The sequence below is a fragment of the Marmota marmota genome, unplaced genomic scaffold, assembly GCF_001458135.2.
Source record: "Marmota marmota marmota unplaced genomic scaffold, marMar, whole genome shotgun sequence".
NCBI lineage: Eukaryota > Metazoa > Chordata > Mammalia > Rodentia > Sciuridae > Marmota > Marmota marmota.
Genome location: NW_025999969.1, coordinates 2,120,202 through 2,146,717, shown reverse-complemented (window position 1 = coordinate 2,146,717; position 26,516 = coordinate 2,120,202). Strand labels below are relative to the sequence as shown.

At 38.3% G+C, this 26,516-nt stretch overlaps 1 protein-coding gene across 1 annotated transcript in view; it reads right to left on the bottom strand.

The window, feature by feature from the left end:
• Nucleotides 1–13,431: 13,431 nt before the first annotated feature.
• Nucleotides 13,432–26,516, bottom strand: part of Senp2 (SUMO specific peptidase 2) — a 35,541-nt gene continuing 22,456 nt past the window's right edge. Inside the window, exons 12-16 of the mRNA XM_048803963.1 lie at nucleotides 24,630–24,833; nucleotides 23,618–23,697; nucleotides 19,905–19,989; nucleotides 16,840–16,935; nucleotides 13,432–14,752 (exon numbers count right to left, since the gene is read on the bottom strand). Of these exons, the coding sequence (XP_048659920.1) occupies nucleotides 14,690–14,752; nucleotides 16,840–16,935; nucleotides 19,905–19,989; nucleotides 23,618–23,697; nucleotides 24,630–24,833 (528 nt within the window). The 3' untranslated portion in view covers nucleotides 13,432–14,689. The remainder of the gene's footprint in view (nucleotides 14,753–16,839; nucleotides 16,936–19,904; nucleotides 19,990–23,617; nucleotides 23,698–24,629; nucleotides 24,834–26,516) is intronic.

Below are 26,516 nucleotides of genomic sequence, written 5' to 3'. Positions count from 1 at the left end.
AGCATTTGCCTAGCATGGGTGAGGCACTGGGTTCAGCACCACATATAAATAAAAGTCCATCAACAACTAAAAAATATTTTTTAAAAAAATTAGTAACAAATTTAATGGCTTAAAACACTTCATTCTCTCCCAATTCTAGCAGTAGAACTCTGAAATCAAGGTGTTGATAGGGCCTTGTTCCCTTTTAAGGCTCCGAGGAGGATTCATTTCTTGCTCCTTCCAGCTCTGGCGTCTCCAGGCTTCTTTGGCTTGTGAGTAATGTCTCTCCAATATCTGGCTCTTCCTCTTCTGCAGAAGCAGGGCTGTAGCTCAGTGGCAGGTATTTACCTAGCATCGCACCAGGGCCTAGGTTTGAGCCTAGCACCGCAACAACAGAAGCCTGCTTTCTTATAAAACCTGTGATTATGTGTAGGTCTCTCTCAAGTAATCCAAGAAAAATGCTTTTCTCAGGATCTCAAATTATATCTTTTATCATACAAGGTAATACTTAATATTCCCTCTGCCACATAATGTAATATCCACAGGTTCTAGGGATTAGAATGTTGACTTGTTTTTTGGTGGCCACCTTCCAGCCCACTACCTATCCTAATTATAAGAACAAAACATTCTTTTCCAGTACTGTGATCCAACCCAGGGTCTGGCACATGCTAGGCAAGCGCTCTACCACTGAACTATTCCTCAGCCCCTAAAATACTTTTTAAACAAACAGGGAGATGAGAATATGAAACGAGCATCAGATGATTTTAGCAAATTCTTATTTTGTTACATGTGAAATGACAGGAGTTTCTTTCTCTCTCTCTCTCTCTTCTTTTTTAGTTATAGTGAAGGAGACATTCTGAAGTATTTGGTTAGAATAACATGATGTTTGTTATATCAGAATTTTGTTATAAATTATTGCAAACGAGGGCTGGGAGTGTGGCTCAGTAGAGTGCATGCTTTCCATGTGCACCAAAAAGAAACAAAACCCCAAATCCTCCAGATCTGACCATTTCCCATGGAAAACATAAATAGGTGAACCAAGATTTAGCCACATTTTCATAACTGCTGAAAGGGCTGGAGTACATAAATGTTCATTATGCTTTCTCTACCTTTTTGTGTCTTGAGATTCCCATAAAAGTCTTTTTTGTATAGTAGCTGAAAAAGATACAATTATCTACTGAGGATCCAAGATGGTGGGCTAGAGAGAGGCTGCATTCTGTGCTGCTCCATGACCTGGGATCAAGTAGGAGTTATTAGAGGACCCCTGACAGCTGTTCCCACACAGGAATCACGGCCTCTGTGCCCACGCAGGTCTCCGGGCCTCAGCTTCAGCGCAGGACTCCTGGGCACTTGCCCATGCAGATCCTCCAGGTGACTGAGCAGGACCTCCGGCATCAGCACCCCCGCAGGACCTCCGGCCACCACTCCTGTGTGGACCCCCATCTACCAACGTGGGGCTGTCCCAGTCACCTCCATCTGGAGACACTGCAACCACTGCCATAGTCCTCTATGCGCAGTAGCCTGCACCTGGGGACAACACACAGCGTCTGGGGACAGTGGCAAGGCACAACACTGCATGCCCCAGAGCTGCATCTCTGAACATGCCGCCTAACACCACCACCTGGCCCAACTGGACCTGACACCCCATCGCTGAAACGAGCCACCTCTATCTTGGGACACCTTTGTCACCATCTTTAGTTGGGCAACTCCCAGCTTGGAACAGGGGCTAGGGCCTAGAAGCAATATCAAGGTACCTATCATCCCCAGCTGCCTCCTCTCCCTGGCAGCTGCTAACTGGGCACAGTGCATGCGGCTTCACAGCTGTGCCATAGCATGCAAAACCTGGTCATGAACTGCCCACTACAAAACAGCTCTCCGCAGCAGGTGCGCAGCCCCCAGAGCGCAGCCCTCAAGACCCCTGGAGAGAAAGGTTCCTGATTAGGAAGTAGAAAGGGAGGGGATGAGTGAGATACAGTTAAGAGACTAGAGACCAGGAATTGTGACGTCTACAGGTGATGCCCACATCACACCTGTGGACCCCAAAGGAGATCCTTGGGGTACAGTTTCCAATTGGGGACTGGCAAGTGCTATACCCACCCCACCTCCAGGATCTCCGCCCCCAAAACCAACTCTCCCATCCTAATAACCTTCACCATCCTGAGGGTGGAGATACCAGCAAACAACAGGCAACCCCACCTATTGGATGAGAAGGGAAGCAGGAAAGATACTGATCTCCAATAGAAACCATCCTTATAGCTTCTTCAAGATTTGTTTTTCCTCTCTTCTCCTGCCCTCACATCCCCAACATTCGTAAAACCAAATACTTTTCATGAATTAGGCTACTGAGGACTCGGATGTCTGAATAGTATATTATAGTTGTGTATGTTCTTTTATCTCCCATTTTTACATTTTTAATTTTCTTAATATTTCTTTGGTTTTTTACTCCCTCTATTGTCTTCCCACTTACTTGTCTCCCCCAAATAACTTTCTCTTTCTTCTCCTGCTACTTCTTTTGTTTTTTTTTTTTTTTAAATCTTTATTTTATTTACTTATTTTTATGTGGTACTGAGGATCGAACCCTGCGCCTCACGCATGCGAGGCAAGCACTCTACCACTGAGCTACAACCCCAGTCCCAACTTCTTTTTATAATATTTATTTTTTAGTTTTAGTTGACACAATACCTTTATTTCACTTATTTATTTTTATGAGATACTGAGGATCGAACCCAGGGTCTCGCACATGCAAGGCAAGCGCTCTACTGCTAAGCCACAACCCCAGCCCCCTCCTACTGCCACTTCTTTAGAGTCCTCTTTCACACTTCCTAAGATCTAATAGCTCTATATCCTCACCTCTTACCCCCTCAACATCTCATCTTATACCTCACCCCCAGTTCTTTATCCTTCATCAGAAACTGTAGCCCCTTTTGCAAACCTACTATTTATATTATAGATAATAATCGAACTCTCCATTTCTGTGTATTTTGATAAAACTGTAAAAATCTTAATAGCAGTTATTTGGTTTAAGGCCGTATATTATTTGTATTGGGATCTGTTAATACCTTAAAGGAGGGGCTGGGGATGTGGCTCAAGCAGTAGCGCGCTCGCCTGGCATGCGTGCGGCCCGGGTTCGATCCTCAGCACCACATACAAACAAAGATGTTGTGCCTGCCGAAAACTAAAAAATAAATATTAAAAAAAAAAAAAAAATTCTCTCTCACTATCTCTCTCTCTCTCTGTCTCTCACTCTCTCTTTAAAAAAAAAAAAAATACCTTAAAGGAGAGATATTGGAATTCTGCAGGGACACTGTAAACCTATAGGGTAAAAACTGTAACACCTCAGATCTGCAATGCTAGAAGGGAAGACACATGAACAATATGAAAAATCAAGGTGTCGCGACCCCTCGCCGGCAAGGGAAAACACGACACAGGATTCTTCTTTCAGCAGTTTATTCAGGCCTTGAGTCATGTATCATCTTCTAGCGCCCGCTCCCGACACACCCAAGCACAGCTTAATAAAGCCCCCCGCATCCCAATCCCAAGCCGCCACATGGATCTCTCTCATAGGGTGATAAGGGATTGCGCGCCAACTCTCCATAAAAGGAGTTGTTTATCACAGGCCACAGTGGAAGCCGGCGCCATCTTCTAATGGCGGCCACAGTCTAAGAATGGCTTACCACATCAAGGGAAGAATGTGCCCAAACAAACGAAGATACTATATTATTAGAATCCATGGCCAGCACAACAGAAGAAATGACATGGAGTTCAGGATGTACATAATTAAAATGTTTTGTGAATTAAAGGATGATATAAGAGAGCAAATATAGGCAGCAAAAGATCATTTTGATAAAGAACTACATAAGCAAATACAGAAAGCAAAAGATTACTTCAGTGAAGAGACCGAGGTTGTAAAAAAAAAAAAAAACAGAAATCCTTGAAATGAAAGAAAAAAATAAACCAAATTAAAAACTCAATAGAAAGCACCACCAACAGATTAGATTACTTGGAAGACAGGACCTCAGACATTGAAGACAAAATATATAATCTTGAAAAGAATATTGACCACATGGTAAATATGGTAAGAAACCATAAGCAGAACATTTAAAAATTATGGGATAACATAAAAAGACCAATTTAAGAATTACTGGGATAAAGGAAGGCATAGAATTACAAACCAAAGGAATGAACAATCTATTCAATAAAGTAATAGCAGAAAAATTTCCAAACATGAAGAATGAATTGGAAAATCAAATATAAGAGGCTTACAGGACATCAAATGTACAAAATCACAACAGATCCACACCACAAGAGAAAGGAATTAGATTATATATAGGGGGGAAACAATTAGGATATCTGCAGATTTTTCAACCCAGACCTTGAAAGCTAGAAGATCATGGAAAAACATATACCAAGAAGATTACCACTAAATAGGGAAGAGAGGTGGGAGGGAAAAAGAGGGAGAAGGGGAGTTGCAAGGAAAATGGAAGGAGACCCTCATCATTATACAGAATACATGTATGATGTTATGAGGAGAAAAAGAAAAAAGTGTGTCAAATTATATTGGATAGAGAGAAATGATGGGAGGGGAGGGAAGGGGAAGGGGGGATAGGAAGGGCAGCAGAATAGAATAGACATTATGATTGCTGTATGTATATAGGTGACTCTATGACCAGTATGATTCTACAATCTGTACAATCTGAAAAATTAGAAATTATACCCCAATTGATTCAAATGTATGAATTGCCAAGATCATTGTAATGTCATGTGTAGCTAATAAAAAAAAATAAAAATAAAATATAAAACTGTGGAAAAAAACAAAAAAACATATACCAAGCTCTGAAAGAAAATGGATACCAGCCAAGAGTCTTACATCCAGCAAAATTAAGCTTTAGATTTGATGATGAAATAAAAACCTTCCATGATGAATAAAAGTTAAAAAGAATTTACAACTAAAAGCCTACACTACAGAACATCCCCAGCAAAATATTCCAAGAGGAGGAAATGGGGAAAAAAAAAAAAAAAAACAGGGCTGGGGATGTGGCTCAAAGGTGGAGCATTTGCCTAGCATGCATGAGGCACTGAGTTTGATCCTCAGCACCACATAAACGTAAAATACAGATATTGTGTTCACCTATAGCTAAAAAATAAATATTAAAAATAACAATGAAAATCGGCAAAGGGAGGTATTACACTAAAGGAAAAACCAATCAAAGGAGAAACCAAGTCAAGTTAAATACCAAAAATAAGCAAAAATGACTGGGAATACAAATCATGTCTCAATAATAACCCTGAATGTTACTGGCCTAAACTCACTAATCAAAAGACACAGACTGGCAGATTGGATTAAAAAAGAAAGAAAGAAAAAAAAAAAAGACCCAACAATATGCTGCCTTTAAGAGACTCATCTCATAGGAAAAGACATCCACAGACTGAAGGTAAAAGGTTGAGAAAAAACATATCACTCACATGGACTGCAGAAACAAGCAAGGGTTTCCATCCTCATATCAAAAAAAAGTAGACTTTAAGCCAAAGTTAATCAAAAGAGATAAAGAAAGACATTTCATACTGCTCAAAGGAATCATACATCAATAAGACATAATGATTATGAATATATATGCCCCAAACAATGGAGCATCTACCTTCATCGAACAAACTCTCCTCAAGTTCAAGAGTCAAATAGACCACGACACAATAATTCTAGGTGACTTTAACACACCTCTTTCACCACTGGATAGATCTTCCAAACAAAAGCTAAACAAAGAAACTATAGAACTCAATAATACAATCAATGATTTAGACTTAACCAACATATATAAAATATTTCATTCATCAATGAGTAAATACACTTTCTTCTCAGCAGCACATGGATCCTCCTCTAAAACAGACCATATATTATGCCACAAAGCAACACTTAGCAAATACAAAAAGGTAGAGATACTACCCTGCATTCTATCAGATCATATGGAATGAAATTAGAAATCAATGATAAAATAAAAAAATAGAAGCTACTCCAACACCTGGATATTAAATAATATGCTATTGAATGAACAATGGGTTGCAAAAGACATCAAAGATGAGATTAAAAAATTCTTAGGGGTAAATGAGAACATGGATACAATATATCAAAATCTCTGGGACACTATGAAGGCAGTACTAAGAGGAAAGTTCATTGCATGGAATTCATTCCTTAAAAGAAGGAAAAGTCAATAAATAAATGACCTAACTTTACATCTCAAAGCACTAGAAAAAGAAGAACAAATCAACACGAAAAGCAGTAGAATACAGGAAATAATTAAAATAGAGCTGAAATCAATAAAATTGAAACAAAAGAAACAACTGAAAAAATTGACAAAACAAAAAGTTGGTTCTTTGAAAAAATAAATAAAATTGATAAACCCTTAGCCATGCTAACGAAGAGAAGTAGAGAGAAAACTCAAACATCCATGATGAAAAAGGAAATATCACAACAGACACTACAGAAATACAGAAGATAATTAGAAATTATTTTGAAAATTTGTACTCCAATAAAATAGAAAATACCAAACGCATTGACAAATTTCTAGAATCATATGATTTGCCCAAACTGAATCAGGATGATATACACAAGTTAAATAGATCAATTTCAAGCAATGAAATAGAAGATGCCATCAGAAACCTACCAGCCTAGAAAAGCTCATGACTAGATGGATACAGAGCTGAATTCTACAAGACCTTCAAAGAAGAACTAATACCAATACTCCTCAAATTATTTCATGAAATAGAAAAAGAAGGAACACTTCCAAACTCATTCTATGAGACCAATATCACCCTGATTCCAAAACCAGACAGAGACATGTCAAAGAAAGAAAACTTCAGACCAATATCTCTAATGAACATAGATGCAAAAATTCTCAATAAAATATGGGCAAATTGAATACAAAAACACATCTAAAATATAGTGCACCACAATCAAGTGGGGTTCATCCCAGGGATGCAAGGTTGGTTAAACATACGGAAATGAATAAATATAATTCATCATATCAACAGACTTAAAGATAAGAATCATAGGATCATCTCAATAGATGCAGAAAAAGCATTTAACAAAATACATCACCCCTTCATGTTCAAAACACTAGAAAAACTAGGGATCACAGGAACATATCTCAACATCGTAAAAGCTATCTATGCTAAGCCCCAGGCCAACATCATTCTAAATGGAGAAAAATTGAAAACATTCCCTCTAAAAACTGGAACAAGACAGGGATGCCCTCTTTCACCACTTCTATAACATAGTTCTTGACACACTAGCCAGAGCAATTAGATGAAAAAAAAAATTAGCGATATGGATAGGAAAAGAACTCAAACTATCACTATTTGCTGACAACATGATTGAATACCTAGAGGATCTAAAAAATTGAACCAGAGGCCGGGAGTGGTGGCACACGCCTGTAATCCCAGCAGCTCGGGAGGCTGAGACAGAAGGATCACCAGTTCAAAGACAGCCTCAGCAAAGTGAGGTGCTAAGCAACTCAGTGAGACCCTTTCTCTAAATAAAATACAAAATAGGGGATGTGGCTCAGTGGTCAAGTGTCCCTGAGTTCAATACCTGGTACCCACCCCCCAAAAAAAATTCCACCAGAAAACTAGAACTAACAAATGAATTCCACAAAGTAGCAGGATATAAAATCAACACACATATATCAAAGGCATTTCTGTATATCAGTGACAAATCCTCTGAAAGAGAAACTAGGAAAACTACCCCATTTATAATAGCCTCAAAAAAAAAAAATACTTGGGAATCAACTTAATGAAAGAGGTGAAAGATCTACTTAATGAAAACTACAGAACCCTAAAAAAAAAAAAAAAAAAAAAAAAAAAAAAAACAAAGAAGACCTTAGAAGATGGAAAAATCTCCCTTGTTCTTGGATAGACAGAATTAATATTGTCAAAATGACAACACTACCAAAAGCACCATACAGATTTAATGTAAATGACATTTCTCTTAGAAATAGAAAAAGCAATCATGAGATTCATCTGGAAAAATAGGAGATCCAGAATAGCCAAAGCAATCTTAGCAAGAAGAGTGAAACAGGTGGCATCACTATACCAGACCTTAAACAACAGCATGGTATTGGCACCAAAATAGACTGGGAGACCAATGGTACAGAACAGAGGACACAAGAGACAAACCCACAAAATACAGTTATCTCATATTAGACAAAGGCATCAAAAACATATTGGAGAAAAGATAGCCCTTTCAACAAATGTTGCTGGGAAAATTGGAAATCCATATGCAGCAAAATGAAATTAAGACCCTATCTCTCACCATGCACAAAACTCAACTCAAAGTGGATTAAAGACCTAGGAATTAAATCAGGGACCCTGCACCTAATAGAAGAAAAAGTAGGCCCGAATCAAAGTTGAATTAGGCCCCGACTTCCTTAATAAGAATCCTAAAGCACAAGATTTTTATAAAATCAAGATTCAATAAATGAAATGGATTCAAACTAAAAAGTTTCTTCTCAGCAAAAGAAACAATCAGTGAGTTGAATAGAGAGCCTACAGAACGGGAGCAAATTTTCACCACACACACATCAGATAGAGCACTAATCTCTAGGATATGTAAAGAACTCAAAAATCTTAACACCAAAAAACAAAAACAAAAACAAACAAACAAACAAATAACCCAATCAATAGTGGGCCAAGGAACTGTAGACATATCATCAGAAGATGATATACAATCAATAAACAAACATATGAAAAAATGTTCAACATTTCCAGCAATTAGAGAAATGCATCTCACTCCAATCAGAATGGAAGCTATTAAGAATACATAAACAATAAGTGTTGGTAAGAATGTGGGGAAAAAGGCACACTTATACATTGCTGGTGGAACTGCAAATTTGTGCAATCAATATGGAAAACAGTTTGGAGATTCCTTGGAATCAGCGATCCCACTCCTCGGTTAATACCCAAGGACTTAAAATTAGCAGCTACAGTGACACAGCCACATCAATGTTTATAGCAGCACAATTCACAATAGCTAAATTGTGGATGTCCTTCAGTAGATGAATGGATAAAGAAAATGAGGTATATATACACAACGGAATATTACCCAACATTAAAAGAGAATAAAATCATGGCATTTGCAAGTAAATGAATGGAGTTGGAGAATATTATGCTAAGTGAGCCAATCCCCCAAAACCAAATGCTTTCTCTAATATGTGGATGCTGATCCATAATGGGGATGGAGGGAGGGGAGCATGGTAGGAATGGAGGAAGAGGATAGGGAGAAGGGGAGGGAGGGGAAGAGAGGGGTCATGGGGGTAGAAAATGGTGGAATGAGATGGACATTATTACCCTAAGTACATGTATGAAGACACGAATGGTGTGACTACTTTGTATACAACCAGAGACATGAAAAAATGTGCTCTATATGTGTACTAAGAATTGAAATGCATTCTGTCATGTATAACAAATTTTAAAAAATTATCCACTAAAATGAGACATTAAATCCATTACAGTGAACTGAAGACCTACTCATGAAAAATACTGTAAAACTAGGTCCATCGAGATACAAACTATTGAAGTTGGGCACAGTGGTACACACCTGTAATCCTAGGGACTTAGGCAAGAGGATGGCAAGTTTGAGGCCAGCCTCAGCAACTTGGTAAGACCCTACCTAAAAAAAAAAAAAAAAAGGACTGGGGATGTAGCTCAGTGGTAGAGCACCCTTAGGTTCAATCTCTAGTCTCTCTGCCCTACAAAAAAAAAAGACAAATTATTACCTGTGCTAGAAAAGTCAAAATACTGATGGGTGGCCAGGCACGATGACATATATCTATAATCCCATTTACTTCAGAAGTTTGAGGTCAGCCTGGCCAATTTAGCGAGATCCTGTCTCAAAATAATAAAAGGGCTGGGGAGGTAGCTTAGTGGTAGAGTTCCCTCGGGTTTAATCCCCAGTACTGTACAAAGAAAAAAACATAAAGAAAGGGTAGAGGATGGGTAATTTTTTCCTGATTTCTTAATATAATTTTAAAAAATATTTATTTAGCTGGACACAATATCTTTATGTGGTGCTGAGGATTGAATCCAGGGCCTCACACATGCTAGGCGAGGAGCGCTCTACCACTGAGCCACAATCCCAGCCCTTAACATAATTTTTAACCCAGAAATTTCAATTCTAGGAATTTGTCCTAAAAGAATAAGACAAACATCGTATAATATACTATGTCCAATGATGCTGGAGTATATGTTTATGGCCATACACAGGAATACTATGCAGCAGTAGTTAAAATTATATATTCATTGACATGAAAATATATTCAATGCTGGACCTATCTCAAAAAAATCAAGCACTGGGAATGTAGTTCAGTGGTAGAGTTCAATCTCTAGTACTCATCACCCTAAAAAAGTTCAAGTGAAAAGGAGTTTGTAACTATAAACACATGCATGTGCACACTTTTCTGTATTCATTAACAAAAAGAAAAACATACATCCGAGCATGCACAGGGTAGAGGAAGGGAGCAAGATATATGAAATATTGACTTATTAACTCTGGGTAGTGAATTTGTAGAATTATTATTCCTTACCTTCTACCAATATTTCACTTTTCTACTGTAGATTCCTAATATTGAAGAAAATTACTTGGGGGCAGAGTGGCACCTTGGGACCAAAGACTTTATTATCACCATGCCCTTAGGGAAGGCAGTATGTGTGTTTGGGGATGGTAGTGGCAGAGCTTCCCGGGGTGTGTTTGAAAGCACATCTTTTCAAGAACTATGTATTGCTGCTTCTGGCACTTTCCTAAGTGTGTTCTGTTCCGTCAACAGTACCACAGATGTCACAGAAAAGGGTTCACTGTCCTTGTTTGATAAATGCTAGGTTAAGACATAAGTAGTATAAAACTTAGAATGTTTGCTATGCAGTCCCAGGAGGAAAGGACATGGGACACACACTATTCAAGCCACAGACCCTTTGTTTTGCAACCCATAAAAAGTAACAGGACTGCCAGGCGAGGTGGTGCTCACCTATAATCCCAGCAGCTAGGGAGGCTGAGGCAGGAAGATTGTGAGTTCAAAGCCAGCCTCAGCAATAGCAAGGCACTAAGCAACTTAGTGAGACCCTGTGTCTAAATAAAATACAAAATAGGGCTGGGGATGTGGCACAGTGACAGAATCCCTCCGAGTTCAATCCCCACTACCAAAAAAAAAAAAGGTAACAGGCTTTCTACGTAACACACTTGAGGAATGCTAATGTTTACCCAAAGAATGAAGATTATTATGCCACATATTTCTATCCAGGATCTGAGGGCTTCTGGCCGTTTTCCTTGCATGCAAACCCCAATACTGCAAAAAGGGAAAACAAAACAAAAACCCAAATCATCACCATCACCATATAAACCTGTTTCTCCACCCATCAGTGGGCACAGAAATCACCATGATGATCACGATCCTCCCCCTTTTTCAAGCGGAACTCTCAAACCACATAGTAAGGCTAAGAATTGCTTGTGAAATTTTTGTATGTGCACTTATAATTTCATAATATGTGGTTTGCATTGGTCACAACATAAAATATATTTATTACTATGAGTTGCAATAAAAAATTTGAAAGCCACTGAATTAAAGACATGAAATTTATTGGTAAATAGAGAGAATCAACACCTATACCAACACACCCCAAAATCTACCTTTTAATTAATTAAAAGAAGAAAATCATCAAAGCAATACAGTTAGCTAGATCTCCAACTTACAAGTGAGTTAAGTACCAAAAGTTTGAATATTACGTGCTCGGAGAAACTGTTAATAAAGAGAGTGGGTCCCCAATTAGTTCACAAAAGGCAATTTAAACAGTGGGGCTTATTAGCTACAGTACTAAAGTTATTACAAACAACTTTCTCCATTTTGCTTGTTTGTGTTGGAGGTTCACTGTATCTTGAAGGAAACATTCTCCCCACACCCATGCCTAGGTCTCATCACTAAGCACATCCTCCCAGCACAAACAACCATCATTCCACTTGGCAGTCCCCAAGTTGTGCTTAGGACTTCAGAGAAGGAAAAGATCAGAGATTCCATAGCTATAACTGAGGTAGAATATGGGGCTCCCAAGAACACCTTCCAGATGACCCAGGTCTATTTCTCTTCCACCCCAACCCCAGCTCTGGCACAAGGTCAAGCATGAGAAAGATACTTACTCACAAATTGTATATGATTTTTATCTTTATTCATTTTTAAAAATATCTTTGTTTTATTTATTTATTTATGTATGTGGTGCTGAGGATTGAACCTAGTGCCTTACACATGTGAGGCAAGCACTCAACAACTGAGCTGCAACCCCAGCCCATCAGTGGTAGAGTGCTTGCCTAACATGCGAGAGGCCCTACACTCAGTCCCCAGTACACAATAAAAAAGGGAAACGTGGTGTGTGTGTGTGTGTGTGTGTGTGTGTGTGTGTGTGTGACAGAGAGAGAGAGAGAGAACAAAAAGAACCATGGTTTATTGCACCTTTTATTGGGTCCCAAACTACTACAATTTAAAAAATAAAAATCACTGGTTTTAATGCTGCTAACTTGCTACTGATATAATCAATAGCTACTTTTATCACTTGACCATTTCTTTTGTAAACTGTTTAGACATAAAGGTTCTATCACCAACATGCGGCTTTGCATCAAGGAAGACATGTCAGTGCCTAGGGAACCCTTGGCCTGCTGTATTTCTCCTTAAATACAGGAACTTACGGTAAAAAAAAAAATGCTACTCTCTAGCTTAACACTGTGATCCTACCAATTTCATTATGTCCTGGAAGATTATTTAGAGTTTTTCTGAAGAGTAAACATCAATGAAAAGGTCAGTGAAAGCTGCTCTTAAAAGGCCCCTCAAATACTCCATCAGCTTCCAGCGTCTTTCATCTGGGCAGAATACAAACTTCCATTCCAAACCAGACTAACCCATCGTGGCACAAATATAAACCAAGGTTCTAAATTCTCAAGTGAAATAGGATGATGCCCAGTGGAAATCAGGTGCCAGTAGAGTGCAGACCCAGTAAACCCCCTAGGCTTTTTTGGCTGTGGCAGCTGCTTGATCTCAATCCTCACTGGCCCAGCCCTATGAGCCCCGGGGAGAGGGTCATGGCTTCAGGAAGGGTGCTCTGTGCAGCCCCAGCCTGAGGGAGAGTTGGTACAATCACCTAGCCCTTTAGTTCTCACCTGACCACACAGCCTCTGATCTGGTCACCTAGTAGGCATAGCAGCATCAGTTCACATGGCAGGCACCACATCCCATACCAGGATTTTTAAAGTCACAGGAAAACTGGTTGCGATAGTTATATTGCATCCCAGGCCCTCCAAGTGGTAGACATTTAGATTAATAGCTGACACACACCCAATTTTTCCAGTTTTACCTCTCACTTTTATGTACCAGAACAAGTTTGGAAGGTTAAAGCAAGGAAAGGGTGAGAAATCATTTCAGCATATACTTTTCAGGTTCTGCCAGACAACCTTTTATTACATCATAAAAGCAACACTAGGCACTAGATCTTGCAAAATATGTTCTGACCAACTCTAAACTTTCTGAAATTAAAACTGCATAACCACATCTGTAATATTTTTAATGAACAAAAAGTTAAATACAAACTTTCATATGCAAAATAGACTATTATATAACCTCAGAGCCAAGTGCTACGTCTTCTTCCACAGATCTGAATAGGGGTGGAGTGGGGGATGTTAATCTTAATGAGTAAAAAACTGCATTTTAGCTTAAAAAAAAAAAAAAAAAAAAACTTTGAGGAAAAACAGAGCTTTAAACTGAATACTGTCCTGTGACATGGAGAGCTCTGGCCAACCCTTACTGAGGTTTATGTTCAAACACATATAGGATGAAAATGAAGATTTAGGGTCTATAGTTACTTTGAATCCAGTTTCAAGAGTCAGCCAAGTCACCTCAATTCCAGAAAGGGAAGTGTCTCTAAGATGACCATGACACTCTTCTGAAGACACATGGATGGCCAGACCTCCTTGGCCACACTGCTACTTCTCCACAACACTGTGCCGATGCTGGAGTGTCATATTTCCTCTGAAAGGCCATCGGCCCGACAACACAGCATTTTTGTTTATCCTGGCATTTTCCAGCCTCAAAAATGGGGAGATCCCTTACTTCAAGTTGGCAGTTACTGCTCCAGCATTAGAAAAGTTAATTAACATTTCCTTCCTCTCCCCACTGATGTCCCTCCTGATCTTCAGCAGGGAGTGGCAGTTTGATTAACATTCCTTTCAGAAATAAATAGTTCAAACAAGTAATTTAGAGTTAACTGTAAAAGAGCAGTGGAAAATGGCCACTGCCCAATATTTGCAAATGAGTGAGCAAATGAATGCACGTGAACAAACACACAGGAAAAAAAAAAAAAAAACAATTCATAGAATAAATCCTGCATTTCCCACATTCATAGGGAAAGAACTCTTTAAAACAAAAAACATAATAATTAGCGTTTGTTCTTGTGTGGGTTGAACAGTCCAGGGCTCTGAGCAGGCACAGCCTTACAGACAGGGTTGCAAGCAGCCCCTCCACACCCCAAGTCAGGACTGTAGTGCAGCGAGGGGCCTCCATGCACTTTTGACAGCTCAGTACCTGTGAGAGAACAGAAATGATGCAGGGACTTTTTAACCCACAATGCATGAGGTATATGGAAACGTCCGTGAAAGAACCACCAGCAGCTAGAGGGAGCAGGCGGGGCTTTCTCACAGCAACTGCTGATGAAGGATTTCCCACACCATCTTCTTCCGGAAGAGAGGCATCTGGTGCTGCAAAAAATCCCATAAACAATGCACTCAGTTACACACTGATGAGGGCAGCATCACAACCTGTAGGTGTCATCATGTAAACGAAGTGGGCTGTCCATGTCCTTATGTCAGCCTTGACATTTTTACATCATGGCATAAACCTTACAAAGCATAATGTTCATAATTATGGGTTTGGACCTCAGCATTGGGGGAAAAAAATACATGTGTATCAAAACCAGAAATGTCCAAGAGACAACAAGCAACTTTTCTATTTAAATGTACTTTTGAGGGGCTGGGGATGTGGCTCAAGCGGTAGCGCGCTCGCCTGCCATGCGCGCAGCCCGGGTTCGATCCTCAGCACCACATACAAACAAAGATGTTGTGTCTGCCGAAAACTAAAAAATAAATTTAAAAAAAATAAAAATAAAAATAAATGTACTTTTGAAACGTTCTATGGTGAACATTATTTGCTTTTATATGAAAAAAGTGGCCTTTATTTATATAAGGAAAATTTTGATCTACAAATTCCTGTTTTATACACTGCCAATTCTGTTAAAAAAAAAAAAAAGTTTCTTCCCTTGAAATCTCAAGTTCAGAGAATAATCAACTCCTTGCTAAATTTAGCAGCATCAAAAAATGAAATGTAGCTGGGTGCAGTGGGGCATACCTATAATCCCAGCCATTAGGGAGGCTGATGTAGGGAGATCACCAAGTTGGAGGCCAGTCTCAACAACTTATTGGGACCCTATCTCAAAATAAGAAGTAGTAGAGCGCCCCTGGGTTCAATCCCTAGTACTAAACCAAACAAATAAATAAAAAAAAAGAGAGATGTTTTGCTTAATGATACTGCCTTAACTGACAATAACTGCATAGGCTATTTTTTTTTTAAATATTTATTTATTTTTTTAGTTTTCGATGGACACAACATCTTTATTTGTATGTGATGCTGAGGATCGAACCCGGGCCGCAGGCATGCCAGGCAAGCGCGTACCGCTTGAGCCACATCCCCAGCCCCTGCATAGGCCAATTTTTGAAGCAGCAAAACAAAAGACAACACCAAAATAACCTGTAACTCAACTGCCTACCCCCTACCTTCTGATGAATTAGAAGTTTACACCCTTAATGTACTATTATAAATAGTTGGGTACATAACTTTATTATAAATTACTAGTGAGTTCCTGGTATGGGGTGGGAAGTCTTAATTTTTTTTTTTTTGGTACTAGGAATCGAACCTAGAAACCTGGAGGCACTTAACCACTGAGCCACATCCCCAGCCCTTTTTTGTTTTTTATTTCAAACAGGGTCTTGCTAAGTTGCTTAAGGCCTTACCTAGTTGCTGAGGCTGACTTTGAGCTTGTGATTCCCCTGACTTAGCCTCCTGAGCTGCTGGAATATGCCACTGCACCTGGCTATTAATTTTTTTGAATAGTCAAAACATAGAGTAAAAAAACTGTACATTCATTCTTAGTCAAACTGTGCCTTTCCTTTAGACTGCAATTGTATGAATTCAGCAATTGTATGAACCCTGGTTACTTCATGCTGTGCCAAAGTTCTGTTTGGCAAACATCAGATTGAGATCTGCTGAAGAGAAATATATTTTAATGCGGGTAATACTTATTTGTAAAAAGGTTCAGCATCCACCATTAGAAACAGAAATTCTCAAGAGTTCCCAATATGCTTGAATTTTCACTCAAATGTAGAAGCATGGGGAACCCAAACTAACCAGAACAGAAAGGAACAGCAGTATTCATGGTTATGTCTTAGACCTGAGGCTCACGTTTCCACAAGGCCTAATTTTTCCTTTTTATTACATATTCTCACATGCCTCCCTCTTTAGCTAAAAATACATATGAACCAGTGAACAATGAAGTTCAGAAACATGAAAATTATCCCATTTTTCACCAGAGACCAGGATAAACCTGAGAACAGATGCTAGGACAAACTCTGATTCTGGCAAGAGCAGAACTATGCCCAAGGGTTACTGCAATAACACTATATAGCAGAGCAACTACTATAACTGAGGGCTTAATGTGTGCCAGGCACTGACTAGCAAAGTGTTCCACCTTGTACAGTAACAAGGAAGTGGATAAGGAAGGATCTTTACTCACCTGAGTAAATGTGATAGGTTTGTCCCTAGAAATATAATCTGCATATTTACAAGTAAACATTCCACAATCACTCCCATTCAACTGTTGAGGAATCTCCTAAAATTACAAAAACAAAGAGAGGAAGTGGTAAAGTATCGCCAAATACAACAACTTCCTTAGATTTTTTTCTAAATATCTAAATACTGTGGAAAAACAGTATTATAAAGGTAAATGTTAAATCTAACATTGTACAAACACACAGACACACACACACACACACTAACACAATTAGCTTTACTCCTAAAAATCCTAATCATGACGTAAGAGCATGGGACCCCATGGAAAATGTTTTTTAGGAGAAAGGAGAAAAGCAAAGTAAGAGTTCCATCTCTTAGCTCTCATTCAAAGAAACTAAACTGAGGGCTGAGGGTACAGCTGAGTGATATGACAGAGCACTTGCCTAGTTACTTAAGGTCCTGGTTCCATCCCCAGCACTTAGAAAAACAAAAGAAATGAAACCAAACTGGAAGGTGTATTACTAGGAACAGGAATGCTAGTCAGAATTATTTCAGAAAGTTATAACTTTAAAAAAGGTTATGTGTAGGTTAATCAAAGAGACACTTAAAATGTAACTAACCTACTTGGAAATTGCAGTTTATCTTCTCATCCTAGCCAGGAAAACAGGCCTACTGCTTTGGACCCCTATCAAGAGGAACAGACACAAAGCACCAATAAAAAATAAGGGGTTGAGGGTGGGGAGAAAGAGGGACAAGTAAAAAAGCCTCTGATAAGCTTTAACCCATTGCAATCTGTCCCTTAAGCAGAAACAGAACTTGCTGCAAGCATCACAATGCCTGACAGAGTAGTGCACACCAGTACAGTAATCTCAATCACTTGGGAGGCTAAGACAGGAGGACTGAGCCAAGTTCAAGCCAGCCTTGGCAACTTAGCAAGATCCTGTCTCAAAAAAGAAAACAACAACCCCCCCCCCAAAAAAAAAAAAAAAAAGCACAAACAGGGAGAGGGGTTGAGTGAGGATACAGGAATATAGCTCAATGATAAAGTGCCCCTGGGTGCAATCTCCAGTACCTGGGGGGATGGGGGAGGAAGGGGAAAAGAGCATCATAAGCCAAAGGTGGAAAATTTCAAACCCACAGGAGGTAAGCTTACATATCCCCAGGGCCTATCTTATCCTAATCTTGACCAACCCTTTATACACTTGGGCTGTTAGTCATAGAGTACAAGATAGTAAGACACTGATTCCACTGCTAGAAAACAAACACACTCAATGACAAAAGCACCATTTTTTATTCACAGAAATACAGTTGATTGCTGTAAAAAGAAAAGAGAGAACATGCACACATCCCATACATATGCTAGGTGCCTCATACTTTTCTCCCTGGGCTGGCATCTCTCAGAGGACACAGAACTACAGACTCCAATCTACAAAGGAAGAGTATTTGTTTTTTTAAATTACATTTTCCACACCAGAACACAGTACTGATCCTATTCGACTCATACCTGTCCTCTCCTCAGGAAATTTCAAGGCTCAACTTCCAAATGATTTAATTTGGAAATGGAAATGCTTTTGTATGAAAATAGTGGAGTCATCATATACAGGTTAGGACTAAAATGGAATTCATGTGGCTAACTTTAAAGCGTAGTTATTAGGATTCAAAGAGGGACACATTTTCAAATCTTAAATTGGAAGGAGATTCAGCATGCTTGACTCTTGAAAACCCATGGCATGAGACCCTAAACCCAAATAAACAAATCCCCAGATAAATTTTGGACAACAACTTTAAACTTTCATTAGTACTAAGAAAAGTAACTGACTTAAATTTATTTATTTTTTGTTTTTGTTTTTCTATTTTTTTTTTTTTTTACTGGGGATTGAACTCAGGGGCACTCAATCACTGAGCCACATCTCCAGCTCTATTTTGTATTTTATTTAGAGACAGGGTCTCACTGAGTTGCTTAGCGCCTCACTTTTGCTGAGGCTGGCTTTGAACTCACAATCTTCCTGCCTCAGCCTCCCAAACCCCTGGGATTATAGGTATGTGCCACCGCACCCAGCTTGTTTTTCTAATTCTGAGATGTGCTTGTGTGTGTGTATGCGTGTGTGTGTGCGCGCACTCGCGCGCACACTATCTATATTTCAATTTGACATGACTACAGCCATCTTGAGCCATAACTGCCCCTGAGTAACTCTCAGTTTTCCTCACTTGTCTCCCAGCATACTTCAAATAGACAAAACAGTAGAGTAACACGTGGAGTATTACAGCCAGACTCTGGCAGAGTAAGTGAAAGCAATGCATCTAAAGTCTTTAATAGTCACTTGAGATAAACATGATTATCTTGGCTTGAATTAAGTCACCTACTTCCCAACTACTTTATAAATTATTCTGACCCAAATCGTGGATATCTACCCGTCTTGCTGACACCTAGGACCATGCTTCTGTCAGTAAGTGTCCAATTACTAGCACTCTGCAATCCTGGATCTATCTACCTCTTTCTTGGATCTCATGGTACCTTGGGACTGGTTCTCATATAGTGGAACTGGGTTTTTCCAAAAACCAGTTTTAATAGAGTTAATAGATTTGGAGCAAGATAGTGTTAGATAAAGACTAAGAAGGAACTATTTTGGTTAAATAAATGGCTGAAGATTTGGAACTAGGTCATTCTTAAGATCTATACTTTAGGACTGGGGGTGTAGCTCAGTGGTGGAGTGTGTGCTTAGCACTCATGAGACCCTGAGTTCAATTCCCAGCACCACACACACACACACAAAGATATACATTTAGGCGGCTGGGGTGTGGCTCAGCTATAGAGCACTTGCCTCCCACTTAAGAGGCACTGGGTTTGATCCTCAGCACCACATAAAAGTAAATAAACAATAAAGATACTGTGTCCATATGTAACTAAAAAATATTTTTTTTAAAAAAAGATGTATATTTAGGAGAATGCATGCTATGCATGCTTAAAGCAGTGAGTGAAGTGAGGGTAAGAAAGAAGCCAAGACTGAATAAAATGATACTGTCAGTAAATGAAACAAAGTCGGCCAAATATAGATAAACATCACTTACATGTGGCTTCATGCTGTAGTGGGTCCACTCTAAAAGATTTAGATCAATATTTCTTTTGGTCTTACTTTCATCCTGTAAATACTGACTAAAGAAAACAAAAACAGCAAAGAATGAATATATCAATGAATTCCTAGGAAAATGACCATTGTGACAAAGGATTTTGTGATGTTTAACAGATATGCCATTCTCAATCCCAGTTACATTAGATTTTTTTAAAATGTGACTGCTTTTGTGTCTTTAATTTTCTAACAAAAATTGTACATGAAAAGACCACTATAATAACCACTTCAGAAATAATTACTATTACCAAATTGTTGTAATGTACCTGCATACATAAGTTTTTGTTTGCTTGTTTATTTATCTGGGTACTGGGGATTGACCTAGGGGTGTTCTACTAACAAGCTACATCCCTGGCCCTTTATATTTTTTAAACAGTGTCTTACTCTAAGTTGCCCAAGGTAAACTTGAATTTGCGATCCTTTTGCTTCAGCTTCCCAAATCACTGAGATTATAGGCATGCCCTACTGCACCTGGCTATACACACAATTTTAAAACACACACTTTATTCTCAGTGGTGCACACCTATAATCCCAGCAACTTGGGAGTTGAGGCAGGAGGATCAAAAGTTGGAGGCCAGCTCAGCAACTTAGCAAATCTCTCTTCAATTTAGCAAGACTCTGTCTTAAAATATAAGAAGGATTGGGGATGTAGCTCAGTGTAAAGCACCTCTGGGGTTCAATCCCAGGTACCATTAAAGAAAAAAAAAAAAGCCCTCATTTAACAACTTGCTTTTTCTCAGTTCAAAATCAATATGACATAAGATACATGTCCTGAACTCTTGAGAAATTAAAAGGCAAGAAGACTGCTCTGAATTAAAGGAGAGACTAAAAAAGACATTAAAAACATGTCTGCACCCTGATTGGCTCTTGGACTGATGGGAGGATACAAAGGATACCTGGAGAGGCTGTGGTTTTGGCTCAGTGCTAGAACACTTGCTTAGCACGCATGAGGCACTGGGTTTGATACTCAGCACTGCATATAAATAAATGAATCAAATAAAGGTCTGTCAACATTTTTTTTTTTAATTTTTAAAAAAAGATACCTGGAGGTATCAGAATATGGACCATATATTACATATTAATGATTGTTATAAATGTGATAGTAGCATTGTGATTATATAGGAGAATTTCATTATTCTTAGGAGAATATATATTTACCTACTAGGAATGATTAATTTTATCCACATCTTTAGGTTATCAAATTCAGCAACCTAAACATCAGTCCTAATCCTAAGGTGCATAGAAGGTAAGCCTGCATTAGACCAGGACATACAGTTTCAATGGGTGCAGTACTGTTCCAAACAGGGTAAAACATAGTTCCTAGGGGATAAAAATCATAGATATTTCAGTGGGTTGTAGCCTTCCAAAACTCAACTCACTCAGACTTAATCATTAGTATAATTTTTTCTTATTATGGAAAAATTAAATTAAAATTTTCTCCTGGTGGGTAAGATAATGAAAAAAAGATTGAGAAAAATCGGACTATGTGCATCAGGAAACAAAAACTATATGACTATAGTATGACTATAAAAAAGTATGGACTTTTTTTTTTTCTTTTTGGTATCCTGTTATAAGCAGAAAACAAAACTGTATTGTGTGATTTCAATAAGCAGTAATAAGCAGTTCCTATGTATGCAATAATATATTAGTACATGTGTTTATGCACTCACAAATACATATGTACATTCTATATTTTACATAGGAAAGACTAGAAGGATTATATATAATTTGGTGTATCTTCTGATTTTTAAAAATTTCTTTTTTGTTCAAGATAAACAATCATAAATATAAAGATCATTTTTTTTAAACTGGGAATTGAATTCAGGTCCTCATGTGTGCTAAGCAAGTGCTCTATCACTGAGCTTTAGCCTCAGTGATTTTTTATTTTTAAATGGGGTCTTGCTAAGTTGCTATGGCTGTCCTCAAACTTGTGATCCTCCTACCTCAATCTTGAGTCACTGGGATTACAGGTGTGCAACACCATACCCAGTTGAAAAGATCTTGTACAATAAAACAAATTGCAGGGGGGAGATAAATGAACTAATTATGGTTAAGAACAACTTTTCTTTGTAAGATTCATTTAAAAAGTTTACTCATTCTTACCAAGGTAAAAGAAGGGAGCCTGCAGGCTGGGGTTTTGGCTCAGTGGTAGAGTGCTTGCCTAGCATGTGTGAGACACTGGGTTTGATCTTCAGCACCACATAAAAATAAATAAATAAAGGTACTGTGTTCATCTACAACTAAAAAAAAAAAAAAGGAGCTTGTATTTGCTTCCAGCAAACAGAGGAAGTTCAAAAGGGTCTTATCTGGCCAGGTACTCCTGGGTGAACTCCTGGTTTTTTCCTCCACTACCACACACACACACACACACACACACACAAAAGTATGGTGGGGAGTGGGGCTTCTCTTCCTGATGTGCTACTTCCTTTCAAATTCATGTCACCAGTTTACAAGCTAATAATTATGCTTTAAAGGCAGGTTTCTAACAATTGCTACAGGAGTACCTTCTTATCTGTGATTTTACTTTCTGTAGTTTTAGTTACCCATTATTCAAAGACATTAAATAGAAAATTTGAAAAATAAACAATTCATAAATTTTAAATTGCATACTGTTCTAAGTAGCATGAAGAAATCTTACATCATCTGCTCCAGACCATCTGGCACATGAATCTTCCCTTTGCCTAGCATATTCACATTGCATATACTACCTACCTGCATTTAATAGCAGTTTTGGTTATGAGACTGGCTATCCTGGCATTTCAGGGCTTGTATTCAAGTAACACTATTTTACTTAATAATGGTTACAAAGAGTAAGAATAATGATACACAGGAAGCTCCAGGGCAAAAAATATGGAAGGACAGATTAACTCTGATACTATGTGGCAATGCTATAGGCACATAGCAAAAAACATAGTATATGTAGGGTTCAATACTGTCTGTGGTTTCAGGCATCCACTTAGAGTTTATACCAACAGATACAGGGAGAACTACTTTCTGTATTTGAAATAGCTGCCTACAAACCACACATTATAATTTAAAAACTGCCTTTGGGTTCTATGAGATGAATCCAACTACTACGGAAAGCACAGAGACAAGAGTGGATTTCATAATTTATAGGACCAATACTCCCCAACTAATAATTCTTTGAATATCCAGAAGAATGTATCAATCCCAAAGAAATCTAATTTAAATCACAGGACTATATTAAGATATATTTTACATTATAAATACAAGATAAACTTTTTTTCAAAGATGCTATTAAATACGACTTCTCAGGTTCGATCAGCCACTGGGAAGACAGCTTTAACTGTATATTAAGGCTGCCATCCAGGCCTGGTGAGGTGGTGCATGCCTATAATCCCAGAGGTTCGAGAGGCTGAGGCAGAAGGATTTCAAGTTCAAAGCCAGCCTCAGCAACTCAAGTGAGGCCCTAAGCAATTTAGTGAGACCCTGTCTCTAAATAAAATATTTAAAAGGGGTGGCGGCGGGGAGCGGTGAGTACTTGGGGTTTGGCTTAGTGGTTAAACACCTCTGGGTTCAATCCCTGATACCAAAAAAAGAGACTGCCATTCAGAGCTTACTAAAATTAAATAAAAGAGATATCAACAAAAAGGGCACAATGAGACAACAGTGAAGTTTTCTAGCCTTACTTACAGGAGAATCTCACAGATCCTGTGGCCCTTTTGTCCCATAGAATCCAGGTATTTAAGACACTTTTTTCTTAGGTCCATCACCTATAATGGAAAGATGGCAACATGGAAAAGCTGAAATATCTTAAACATTAACAGAAACACAAAATTTAATTCCAAACGAAAAGCATCTTTAAAAAAATCAACACATGTACAAACATGGATTAATTTAGAAACATGTTGAGTTTTTAAAAGTTATAAAATATCACAGAGATATGAGTTTAATATTATATATTTATATTTCTAGATAAAGACCTAGAAGCTTTTTTGTTTCTTCTTCACCTTCACCTTTCTTCAACAAACCTATACCACCTTACCCATCTTATAAATGAAACTAAATATACAAATAAAATTACAAAACTTATCTCTTAGAAATGAAAGCTCCACAAGTATAAGAATCATTCTTCTAGCTTTCTAAGTTGTCCAACTTAAGAACTGATTAGGAAACTGGTGCAGTGGTACATGACTACTATTTCAGCAACTCAGGAGGTTGAGGCAAGAAGCCCAAGTTCAAGGCCAGCCTTTACCTGGGAAAGACTCTGTCTCAAAATAAAAAATAAAAAGGGCTGGGGATGTGGCTCAGTGGTGGAGAGCCTCTGGGCTCACCCCTCAGTATAATAATAAGTGAAGGATGAAATACATAGGGAGCTGGGCACAGTGGTACATGCCTATGAACCAAGGAAGGAGGGTTGCAAGTTGGGGCCAGCCTCAGCAACTTAGTGTAACCCTGTCTCAAAATAAAAATAAGAAATAGAAAAAGGCTGGAAATGTGACTTGGTGATAGAATGCATGCCTATCAGGTAAAAGTACCTGGGTTCGATACCCAGTAATGCCAAGGAAAAAAAAGAATTAAGAAAAGACTCTTTAGAGTATGCCTTTCATACATATTATCGGCCTTTCACTGGACAAAGAATGGCTTTCATTATTTAAGGAAACAGTTTGCATCCAAACTCCAACAATTAACCCTCTGAACTCACCACAAGGCTCCAATGTACCTTCCGATGAATAGGCACCAGAACAAGTTCTTGTTCAAAGAGATTAACCCCTTTGGTCCATCTTTTCACTGCTTGATAACCCCCAGACTTTAATTTAGGATAGAAGAAAGTGCTGAATACATGAAGTGCTGGATAGCCTTGCTTTTTATTTCTTTCCACTAGAAGATTCATGTAAAAATTAATAACCTATAAAATACCAAAAGAATAAAAGTTGGAACATGGCAACTTTTACTATTACTATTACTGAAACTAAGTTTCTAACTTGAATTAATATGAATTAGAAAGTGAGGTGCTTGTTGGCTGGGGCTGTAGCTCAGTGGCAGAGATCTGAGGTTCGATCCCTAGCACCATATAAAAATATATAAATAAAGGCATGTTGTACATCTATAATAAGAAGGAGAAAAGGAAGGAAGGAAGATGAGGTGTTTAGGAAAGGTACTAAGGGGAAGTCTATGGAAGAGGACAGAAATAACTGATCGGTGTAAAATGGGAAAGATTAAGAAAGAATGAAGGGCTAGAATGTATCTCAATAATAGAGCACTTGCCTAACATGCACAAGGTCCTGGGTTCAATTCCCAGAATACCAAAAAAAAAAAAAAAAAAAAAATTGATTCTCAGATGCACAAGAGAAAAATTACAAAGATAGCAGAAGTAGCTACCTTTGTAAGATTCAGGATGTTTTTGTTTAAAAAACAAGCAAAAAAACCCTAAACCTTGTTTTACCAGCCTCTTATAATTGGACACAAAACACTCATAAGAACCAAGAAGTCTGTGCAATAATGAAAAGGTGAATATAACTCTATCACATAAGATTTTCAGAAAAATTAACTATAAGCAAATTTTACAGTATAGAAATTATACCACAATTTAAAAAATATTAACTGGAAAGAGTTGCCAAAATATTTATAGTGTATTTGAAAAATAATTTATTTTTCCTGTATTTTCCAAAACAAACACATTAAATTTATAATGTAAAATAAAACATTCTAGTTTTACCAGAATGTTTACCAAGGCAGGAGGATGCCACGTTCCAGGACAGCCTTGGCAATTTAGAGATAGCCTGTCTCAAAATAAAATTAATAAAAGGACTGGGAATGAAACTCAGATGTAGAAATATTCCTGAAGAGAAGAGAGAGGAGAAGAATGTGTTTATAGATAACTAAGCATGGGGGAGTGGAAACAAAGGCAAAGGGAAACAATGCAATGACTAAACAGTAGAGGAAAGGAACAACTAGAAATTTGCCAAGAATGAAGAGCTATCTGTTGCTAAACATGTACGTGTTCAAGACGACAATTAGGCAACTCTTTGAAGTTATCACTTGTTATGGTTTGAATCTGTGTATCCCTCCAAAATTCATACCAAATGGGATAAGAGGTTGGACTTTAGGGGAAGTGATTAAGGTATAACAGCTCTAATCTTATGGGTAGGATTAGTGCTTTTATAAAAAAGGTTGAATGCAGACAGCCTAGTTCCTTTTGCCCTCAGCCATATGTGAGGATTCTGTGTTCCTTCCTCCCACCATCTTATAAGCAAGGGATGGGGCCCTTACCAGAAATGAATCAGAGGTGCCCTGATCTGGGACTTTCCATCTTAAAGAGCTAAAAACAATAAATTTCTACTGTTGACAGATTACCTCTGTAGTCTGTGGTGTTTTGTTGTAGCAAGATATCATTCAAGCAAGTACCTTCCATTTATTAGGGATAACCAGGATTCATAAAAATGTCATTAAAGACTTATAAATGAAGTGGTGGATAAGGACAGATGCACAAGAGAAAAATTACAAAGATAGCAGAAGTAGCTACCTTTGTAAGATTCAGGATGTTTTTGTTTAAAAAACAAGCAAAAAAACCCTAAACCTTGTTTTACCA